Genomic DNA, 11,210 nt, shown 5'->3' with positions numbered 1-11,210 from the left:
CAGTGAGCGTCAGTCCAGCAGCTGAAACGCTCTGACGGGACCGAAGGAGCCGGGATGCAGAGGCATTGTGGTGCTATCCTGGGTAGCCTGGCCAAGCTGCAGGACTTACAATGAACTCTGTCATTTTTAGTTTGAAGAGGTCCCACGCCAAACTCCGCCTTGACCTCTTCATGTTTACGTTTGATATCTACGGCAGCTGGTAGGTAGCTGTCAAATATCGCCCCCCGTTGGTAAGGTGTCTCATTGCTGCCACATAGTGAAATTCATTGCATTGCTTCAAGACTACGCAACACAACTTCTATTTGAAACCAGCGTTTGATTGATAAAAATGTCATGTGATCGACAACAAACGATCAATTATTGATCATCGATTAATCACGCCCATCCTTACTGCTTATTGTTTAATTATTACTCATGTTTATATCATTCTTACAGAGAGAGTTTGATTGTTGCCGTGGTTACCGATGTTTACAGGCGGCCATGTGACTGATGTGTGTGTTCTTCAGGAGTTTCATCTACGCCTTCCTGACCAGAGGCCGTCCCGTCCCGCTGCTCTTCGTCCTCTACGCTGCCATCTTCTGCTCCATCAACGGCTTCCTGCAGGGTCACCACCTGCTGCACTGCGCCCGCTTCGGAGACGCCGGGCTGACGGACGCCCGGCTGGCTGCAGGTGAGTCCTGATGTGTGACTGTGTGTGTGTGTGAAACTTTTGTCAGCAGTGATTTATTTGCTCTCTTTAAACAGGTTTATATAAAGTTTCATAATGTTTCATAATGTTAAATATGAGTTTTCTTGGTTGGAGAATGAACAGCGTGTCTCCCAGCAGAGTGAAGGCCGGCTGACACACAGCTCATGAGAATAATGATCTGTTGTTCATTGTGAGAAAGCTGCATTGTGTTTGCTCATCACAGTTTCTATAGAGTTCCTACTACTGTGTGTGTGTGTGTGTATGTGTGTGTGTGTGTGTGTGTGTGTGGACGGGTTAGTGTTGGTTCCTGTTGGTTACAGAAGAAGAACGTTTTGGAATAGCTGTCCTCCCTCTTTCCTTCTTTCATTCCTCCCTCCTTCCTTCTTTCATTCCTCCCTCCTTCCTTCTTTCCTTCCTCCCTCCTTCCTTCTTTCCTTCCTTCCTTCCTTCCTTCCTTCTTTCCTTCCCTCCTTCCTTCCTTCCTCCCTTCCTCCCACCCTCCCTTCCTCCCTCCTTTTCTTCCTTCCTTCCTTCCTTCCTTCCCTCCTTCCTTCCTTCCTCCCTCCTTTCCTTCCTTCTTCCTTCTTTCCTTCCTTCCATCCTTCCTCCCATCCTTGTTTCCTTCCTCCCTCCCTCCTTTTCTTCCTTCCATCCTTCCTCCCTTCCTTCTTTCCTTTTCTCCCTTCCTTTCTTCCTTCATTTCTTCCTTCCTTCCTTATTTCCATCTTTCCTTCCATCTACAGAGCTTAGATATGTGATGTCTGTCTGGTTTTACAACCTTACTGCAAAACTGAAAACTAAATTCGGCTGATAGCTCTAACTCCACCAGTTTGCGACAAAATGAAAAAAAAAAAAGCAGAGCGGGTGGTCAGATAGACGTCATGGTGCATATGACGCTAGGTCGAAATTAAGCCGAACCATCGCTTTAAGGCCGAAGATTGTGCAATAACTTTATAGTGCTTTTATTATGGTGATCTTTTAGCATGTGTTTCCCATTGGTGTGTGTATATTATGGGATATGTGCAGGACTGGGTTAGGGTTATGTAATAGTTGTTGGGATGTTAAGGCTGGTGATGTCTGTTGTCTTTGTGGTTGTTAAGGTATTTATGGAACAGTTGCTGAGCCCAACACAAATTTCCCTAAGCGGGACAATAAAGTTTATTGTATTGTAGAAACAGAATTCCACCAACATCTGTTCTGAGAGGAGGAACAGGAAATAAAATCAGCTCCAAAAATAACCTCCAGCTTACAAACAATTCCCAGAACATTTATTACTGTGAAAGATGATCTCACAGTTACTGAAAGCAAAGGTTCACATACTTTACCGTCCTCACACAAACAGGAAAGATGGAAGAAGATGTGATTATTTTTCCTTTTATCTCGTTTTAGGACTGATTGTGTTTCAGGTCACATTATCCTTCCTGTCGTCCTCCCGGGTCAAATTGACCCCGTCTGTTTTGACTGTTCCTTCTTTCCCCCTTCCTTCCTTTCCTTTCTTCCTTTCCTTCCTCCCTTACGTCTTTCCTCTGTCCTTCTTTCCTTCCTTCCTCCCTTCCTCTTTTCCTTTCTCCCTCCTTCCTTCCTTCCGTCCTTCTTTCCTCCATCCTTCATTCCCTCCTTTCCTTCCATCCTTCATTCCCTCCTTTCCTTCCTCCCTTCCATGTTTCCTTCCTCCCTTCCTTCCTCCCTCCTTTCCTTCCTTCCTTCCTCCTTTCCTTCCTTCTTCCTTCCTTCCTTCGATCCTTCCTTCTTCGATCCTTCCTTCCTCCCTTCCTTCCTCCTTTCCTTCCTTCTTCCCTCCTTCCTTCCTTCTTCCCTCCTTCCTTCCTTCCTTCTTTCCCCCTTCCTTTCCTTTCTTCCTTTCCTTCTTCCCTTACGTCTTTCCTCTGTCCTTCTTTCCTTCCTTCCTCTTTTCCTTTCTCCCTCCCTCCCTCCTTCCTTCCTTCCGTCCTTCTTTCCTCCATCCTTCATTCCCTTCCTTTCCTTCCTCCCTTCCATCTTTCCTCCCTCCCTCCTTCTCTCTTTCTTTCCTCCCCATTACCTTCCTTCTTTCCTCTGTCCTTCTTTCCTCCCTCCCTCCTACATTCCTTCCTTCCTTCTTCCTCCCTTCCTTCCTTGACTCGAGGACAACAGGAGGGTAAATGTCAGCAGTGTTCTTATCTGATGGACGAACCACCTTAAAACCAAATGTTAACTTGGTTTTCTGCCCTTTCTGTGATTTGAGTTTGTTGTGAGAAGTTTAGGATGTTAAATAGTCTTTATACTTTATCTGACGTGTGGCTTTTCTTCATAGAACCGGTGTGATCGTGATGTATTAAGGTGGAAATGACTCCAGTCAGTGTTGGATCTTTACTGGCTTTAAGTAGAACTGATATAACGACGTATTCGGGATGTATTTTGATGTATTTTGATGTATTTTGATGTATTTTTCTGGTGTTACTCTGAGTGATTTATTGTTCGGAGGACGTTGTAGACTTCATCGGGTCATTGGATATTTTTCGGGAGTTAAGGAGGAACTGTTAGAAGAATGCAAATTACCGTAAAATATCTTAAATATGTGTTTTTGTTTGTGGGTTTTGTGGCTTCGCTGCAGAGATATTTCCTTTAACCAATCAGAGACAGCCGATGTTGTCCATCTGTGGTCAGTCCTCCGTCTCCTTTCTACATTTTACATAAACACTTAACATGATTTCTGTTGAATACTGAGCTCATCAGGACACAGTGGGTGTGTCTGTGTAACTGGTTGCTCAGCTTACGTTGACATTTAGTTGAGTTACGGGTTAAAAAACTAAAAACTTTTATATTTTAAATACATTTAGAGTTAAAGTTTTTATGGTTACACCACTTAAGACATTTTTGCCATAATCCTCTAATATATTCTCTCAAAATGGATTAAAAGCAGAAATTTGATGCTGGGTCCACAAAAAAAGTTATTCATACGTTTATTTTCACATTTTAACCCTTTAAATTTAAACTAAACCACATGAACACAAAGAAACCACTGATCCTTAAATCTTTGGCAGGAAGCAGATAAAATCACACAGCTGTCATGATCTTAAACATGTTACGTTAACCTTCGTGTCGTCCTCCCGGGTCAAAATGACCCCATCTGTTTTGACTGTTCCTTCTTTCCTTCCTTCCTTCCTTCCTTCCTTCCTTCCTTCCTTCCTTCCTTCCTTCCTTCCTTCCTTCCTTCCTTCCTTCCTTCCTTCCTTCCTTCCTTCCTTCCTTCCTACCTCCTTCTCTTTCTTTACTTCCTCTCTCTTTCCTCTGTCCTTCTTTCCTTCCTTCCTCCCTTCCTCTTTTCCTTCATTCCTCCCTCCTTTCCTTCCTTCTTTCTTCCTTCCTCCCTCCCTCCTTCCTCCCTTCCTTCCTTCCTTCCTTCCTTCCTTCCTTCCTCCCTCCCTCCCTTCCTCCTTCCCTTCTTCCTTCCTCCCTTCCATCCTTCCTTCTTCCCTTCCTTCCTTCTTTCATCCCTACTTTCCTTCCTTCTTCCTCCCTCCTTTCCTTCCTTCCTCCTTTCCTTCCTTCCATCTTCCTCCCTTCCATCCTTCCTTCCCTTCCTCCCTTGACTCGAGGACAACATGTATCCTGTGTTAAAATGTGTGATCTTAAACGTCTCCTTCAGGGTTTCTGCTTCAGTAACACCAGCTGTGTCGAATTGTACACTGAATTCTTCACCCACAGAACTCAACATGGGACCGTTTTAAAGTTTCCTAAAGGTTTTTATGTGTGTGTGTTAACGCTGTGGTGTGTGAGTGTTAGTGCAGGTTGAAACAGATAGCAATCCAGAATCTGTGCCTCAGTAAATATTGTTGGTTTCTACAGCATGTTTCCTTCATGGTTCCACATCACACTGTGTTTGGAAGGTGCTTGAGGTTAAAGATTAAAAACAAAATTCATCTGGATTGTTGGAAAACATCTCGACGTGTTGAGGTTCCAATCGACTTTGGGCCTCTCTGATTGGTTAGAGGCTCATAAAATAACTTGAGGAGGAAATATCTCAGACACACAGACACATTTCAGCAAAAACTGAAATGTATTTTTGGTAAATGAACTGCAGAGGATGATCTGCAGCAAAGGTTTCTGGCCAGAATCCAACCAGGGACGCTGCCTATCACTGGACTACCCAAGTGCTCTGGTTAGGGTTATCCAAAATCCAAACATATTCAATTTACTAATAATAATAATAATATAATAGGTCTGATTTATATAGTGCCTTTCACAAACCCAAGGACGCTTTACAAAAGATATTAATGTCAAGACTGAGCAGAAGAAGAGGAAGAGAAGTGTTCATTGAAGAGAAAGGTTTTTAACTGGGACTTGAAAATGGAGACGGAGGGGCAGTCACAGAGGGATTGTGGCGCTGAAGGACCGTTCCTCCCGAGGTGGACAGTTTGGTGCGTGGGACTGTGAGCAGGTTGGAGGATCTGAGGGACCGAGGGGGGGAGAGTAGGGTGACAGGAGTTCGCAGAGATATGTTGGAGCCAGGTTATGGAGGGCTTTGAAGGTGAGAAGTAGGATTTTTGTAATTTATGCGTGACGGTACCGGTAGCCAGTGCAGTTGGGAGAGGATGGGGGTGATATGGGCATGACGTTAAGGAAATTAATACTAGAATATAAATCCTGGTGGTGCTGCTGCTGCTGTAAACCCTGAAGAGGCAGCTGAATGAAAGCGAGGCAAAGACGACAGGAAAAGTATTTAGTGTTGGATTCACCAGCTGTCCTGGTCTGTGTGAAGCTGTATGATGTTCACTGAGTCAATCGGATCTTCTCAGATCAGAAGATCCTTTTATATCTGGATAATTGTCAGATTGTTTACTGACAGATGCCTGTGTGTGTGTGTGTGTGTGTGTGTGTGTGTGTGTGTGTGTGTTTAGGTTTTCTTCTCTTCGTGGCTGGTTTGACCATCAACATCCACAGTGACCACATCCTGCGCAACCTGAGGAAACCTGGAGAGATCGTCTACAGGATCCCCTACGGTACCAGACCCTGATCAACACAGCAGAGCTCGTTGTCATTCATAAGAACTAATTGAGCTTTTCCACTAAACAGTTCTAGCTCGACTCGACTCGGTTTTCTTTGCGTCTCCATCAGGGATAGTACCTGGTACTTGCTGCTCCATCAGGGATAGTACCTGGTACTTGCTGCTCCATCAGGGATAGTACCTGGTACCTGCTGCTCCATCAGGGATAGTACCTGGTACCTGCTGCTCCTCCATCAGGGATAGTACCTGGTACCTGCTGCTCCATCAGGGATAGTACCTGGTACCTGCTCCTCCATCAGGGATAGTACCTGGTACCTGCTCCTCCATCAGGGATAGTACCTGGTACCTGCTCCTCCATCAGAGATAGTACCTGGTACCTGCTGCTCCTCCATCAGGGATAGTACCTGGTACCTGCTCCTCCATCAGGGATAGTACCTGGTACCTGCTGCTGCTCCATCAGGGATAGTACCTGGTACCTGCTGCTCCATCAGGGATAGTACCTGGTACCTGCTGCTCCATCAGGGATAGTACCTGGTACCTGCTGCTCCTCCATCAGGGATAGTACCTGGTACCTGCTGCGTCTCCATCAGGGATAGTACCTGGTACCTGCTCCTCCATCAGGGATAGTACCTGGTACCTGCTGCTCCATCAGGGGTAGTACCTGGTACCTGCTGCTCCATCAGGGATAGTACCTGGTACCTGCTCCTCCATCAGGGATAGTACCTGGTACCTGCTGCTGCTCCATCAGGAATAGTACCTGGTACCTGCTGCTCCTCCATCAGGGATAGTACCTGGTACCTGCTGCGTCTCCATCAGGGATAGTACCTGGTACCTGCTGCTCCATCAGGGATAGTACCTGGTACCTGCTACTTTTTTCACGTTGAGGAGGAACTATAGTAATGGAAAAGGTTCCTGGTACCAAACCGAGCCGAGTCGAGCCGAGAAGAGCTAGAACTGTATAGTGAAAAAGCGCCATTATAGTCTGGTTTACTTCTATTGGTCAACAAGGTCGACGGTTTTCTGTTAATTCTGTTTCTGATGTTGTAAAACCCGACTGATCTCTCTACAGTATCTATGAGAGACCGTCAGCAGCAGCCTCCAATCTTCATTCTTGGTGCTGTTTTATTTCTCAGGGGGAATGTTTGAGTTTGTGTCCGGTGCAAACTTCCTGGGAGAGATCGTGGAGTGGTTCGGTTACGCTGTAGCTGTGTGGTCTTTACCCGCCTTCGCCTTCGCTTTCTTCACCGTCTGCTCCATCGGGCCCAGAGCCTACCAGCACCACAGGTAGCTATGTAATCTGATTACCAGCACCACAGGTGGCTATGTAATCTGATTATTACCAGCACCACAGGTAGCTATGTAATCTGATTATTAATCTGATTATTACCAGCACCACAGGTAGCTATGTAATCTGATTAATACCAGCACCACAGGTAGCTATGTAATCTGATTACCAGCACCACAGGGAGCTATGTAATCTGATTGATTATTACCAGCACCACAGGTAGCTATGTAATCTGATTATTAATCTGATTATTACCAGCACCACAGGTAGCTATGTAATCTGATTATTAGCAGCACCACAGGTAGCTATGTAATCTGATTATTAGCAGCACCACAGGTAGCTATGTAATCTGATTATTAATCTGATTATTACCAGCACCACAGGTAGCTATGTAATCTGATTACCAGCACCACAGGTAGCTATGTAATCTGATTACCAGCACCACAGGGAGCTATGTAATCTGATTGATTATTACCAGCACCACAGGTAGCTATGTAATCTGATTGATTATTACCAGCACCACAGGTAGCTATGTAATCTGATTATTAGCAGCACCACAGGTAGCTATGTAATCTGATTATTACCAGCACCACAGGTAGCTATGTAATCTGATTACCAGCACCACAGGTAGCTATGTAATCTGATTATTAGCAGCACCACAGGTAGCTATGTAATCTGATTATTAGCAGCACCACAGGTAGCTATGTAATCTGATTATTAGCAGCACCACAGGTAGCTATGTAATCTGATTATTAGCAGCACCACAGGTAGCTATGTAATCTGATTATTAGCAGCACCACAGGTAACTATGTAATCTGATTATTAGTTTTATAATCTGATTCCATACACGTTTAGTACTTGATGTGTTGATTTAGGCGACAGTAACCTTCCCATGAACTCAGTGTTTCCTTCTGTTCTTGCAGAGACTACCAGCAGAGGTTTGAGGACTACCCTCGCTCCAGGAAAGCTATTATTCCCTTTATCCTGTGAGGATTGGGGAGCGCCTGTAACAAACTTTTGGTGGGGGGTTTATTTTTCTTCTTAAATTAAGGCCATTACTAAAGATGACCCACTCTCAGGATTGTACTGATGGTGCCAGACCTCCACACCCAGAGAGTAAAAGACTGGAAAGATAATGTGAGTTCAGGTAGATGGGGGCCAACCATAACTACACCAACAGATCATATCTATCTATCTATCTATCTATCTATCTATCTATCTATCTATCTATCTATCTATCTATCTATCTATCTATCTATCTATCTATCTATCCATCCATCTGTGTATTAAAATGAGTCCATATTTGGTCCTGACCCACCACACTGTGAATAAACTGAGCCCCCGGCTGTGTCCAAACACACCCAATGGTTCCTTAAGCATCCCAAATGTTTGCTCTATCGGATGTGGTTATGGATGTGGTTATGGATGAGTTACAGGACAAGCAGTTTACTCACCAACAAGCCATCTGCTTCTTGACTTAGATTCCAGGGAATTGAGTAACTGGAATCAGCTGATGAGCCATTTGTTACTTTCTATAAACATGTTATGTTGCTATCTCCTGAAGCAACAGGCAACACACTTGCTTAGAGGTACATCTGAGTCTTTTATACCTGAAGCCTTTTAACATGCTATGTAGAGGCAGATATGTCAAAGTCAAAAGTCAAAGTCGGCTTTATTGTCAATTTCTTGTTAGGGCTTACAAAGGAATGGAGAAGACGTTTCTCACTATGGTGGAACAGATAAAGTGCACAGGCACAACAGATAAGACAGATGTTTCCTAACACTACAGAGTAAACATTGAAGTGCACAACATTTACTAATATAAAAAAATAGAATAGATAGACAGTAAGATAAAATGAGATTTTGGAGTCTACTTTTGTATATGTAGGAAGTAGCAGCATAAGTTTCTGTATAGTTAAGTTGTGGTAGTGCAAAAAGTTTGTAAGATGTATTATTTAACAGAAACAGTGCAAAAAGAACAGTCATTTAATAGCAGCAATTTCAGTCTGTGGGAGGGGGGGGGGGTCAGCTTTCTGACAGCCTGGAGGATATGGCTGGAGGGAGTGAGGGGAGAGAGTTCAGCTTTCTGACAGCCTGGTGTATGAAACTGTTTCTGAGTCTTTCGGTGCGGCCACGGAGGCTCCTATACCTCCTTCCAGAGGGTAGAAGGCTCCTATACCTCCTTCCAGAGGGTAGGAGGCTCCTATACCTCCTTCCAGAGGGTAGAAGGCTCCTATACCTCCTTCCAGAGGGTAGGAGGGTGAACAGACTGTGTACGGGGTGGTTGGTGTCGCACACAATAGAGGTATCTTTACGGATGAGGCGAAAGGTCAATAGTTGTACCAGTTGGGGAAGTCGTAACAAGCCTTTTTAAGGAGTTGTTTTTACCATACCGATATCCCAAATGAGATCAGGAAGGAAACCGAATCTTGGCTGGAACACGCTGGTTCAGGTTGACCGGACACACACGACAACAACAAATGACGCCGACACGCCAAACAGTAGTATAAAGGGTATGAAGGGGCGTAGGTTGGGGCTGTTCTTCACTGGTTCCTGGATGTTCGTTGTTGGTGTCTGCTATGTTTGCTGCATCTTCAATAAAGTCCCAGTTGGCTGTTCGACGACTTCTGTTCTCAGTCTCTTATTTTAAAGGTTACCGAAGTTAAGTAAAAAAGTAATTATCTTACAGCTACTAATTAACATTGGCTGCATATGTGCAATGTCATGGCACTAGAAACCAAACCTGTTACATTTCTTTGTGAACACTTATTTGTTTTTAAAGTTGAAACAGCACATAGCAGACGTGAGAACTCAGGTGTACAACAGAATCTAAATCTGGTTAAATACACACATCTTAGCAAACAGAAATATGGTCTGAGGTAGTTTTAACCCTTCGTAGGTCTGCTCAACTGTTTGCTAGAGGTCACTTTGTGTCAAAACCTAAATCTATTGAACCCATTTAACTTTTAGGTCAATCTTAAGCACTTGTATGAGGTATGTAATGCACAGACAGACCATCAGATTGGTTTATGGTTGCTATAGATACAGGTCGTTCTATGGTTGCTATAGATACAGGTTGTGCTTTAGTGTATGGCCTTTGAAATAGCACTTTCTTGGTGTGACCTACAAAGGGTTAAATTCGACACTGAGTTGTTTAAAATTCACCTCCACTAGTTTTGACACACTTGTCACAGCTATGACGTTCCCCTGTGACAGAATCAGAATCATCCTCTTTCTCCATCCTGATAAAAGCTCAGAACATCCAGTTATTTGTGTCTTAAATACAGAAAGCTGTGTTTGATGTGTGCTGGGTCCAGGCTGCGAGGCTGATGGCACTCAGGACTCTTCCCAGGAGTTATAATCGAGTTATAGAAAAACAAAGTCGAGTCTGTTAAGAAACAGTCAACATCCGACCGGTTCTGCAAATATATTAAATTAAGCATCCATTCCTTGTAGAGTCAGCTGCTCCCAATTTCAACACAACTGGCCAATACGCTGGTAACGTAATGTTGGCATTTAACACCAGGATCTGTCACCTATCAGAACATGGAAGGTTACACGATGTTCACGAAACCTTTAATCAATGACAACACCAGTGAAATATTTATTCAAGCTTTCTCTTCCACACACACACACACACACACACACACACACACACACACACACACACACACACACACACACACACACACACACACACACACACACACACACACACACTCTTTGGTCTCAGTCAATGAGCTTGTAGATGATTACAGTTTTTAAGATTATAAATGTGATCGATACCATTGCATTACTAAGAAAGAAAAGATCTCCACACTGGTCAGAATAGAAAAAAAGAGAGTGACGATAAGCTGAACGAAAGTGGCAAAAGACTCATTTCCATGTTCATTATGACGCCTACAAAGAGAGACAACACATTCATAATATAGAACTGAGAAACACAGTTGAAAAGAGTCACATTATATTGACCATGATGTCAGAGAAAAAGGATCCGCCTTGTTTCTCTCAGTTCTGTGTCCAACTAAAATCTATTAATGTAGAATGAAACAATTTCACAGGAACAGTTATATACATCTTGAAGACATTATAAAACATCTGCTGCCTTTATATTCTGCCTCAGATCTTCACTCAGATGTCAGATTCCTCAGACCCTAAAAAACTGCTGTAATCAAGCCATTAAAGAACAAACTCTGATGAATTATTGATCAATATCAATACTTGAGAAAAAGCAGCTGAACAACATCTTG

At 43.7% G+C, this 11,210-nt stretch overlaps 1 protein-coding gene across 1 annotated transcript; it reads left to right on the top strand.

Moving 5' to 3' along the window:
• Nucleotides 1-506: 506 nt before the first annotated feature.
• On the top strand, nucleotides 507-8,934 carry srd5a2a (steroid-5-alpha-reductase, alpha polypeptide 2a; the record flags this gene model as incomplete). Its single annotated transcript, XM_062439370.1, is given in 4 exon segments — nucleotides 507-670; nucleotides 5,569-5,670; nucleotides 6,809-6,959; nucleotides 7,884-8,934. Coding segments are annotated over 4 exon segments (484 nt in total), but the record flags the coding sequence as incomplete, so codon positions are not given.
• Between the last annotated feature and the right edge of the window lie 2,276 nt (nucleotides 8,935-11,210).

The sequence above is a fragment of the Scomber scombrus genome, chromosome 2 (assembly GCF_963691925.1).
Source record: "Scomber scombrus chromosome 2, fScoSco1.1, whole genome shotgun sequence".
In the NCBI taxonomy this organism is placed as follows: Eukaryota; Metazoa; Chordata; class Actinopteri; order Scombriformes; family Scombridae; genus Scomber; species Scomber scombrus.
Note: the sequence above shows the minus strand (reverse complement) of the source record. Positions and strands in the feature narration are given on the sequence as shown.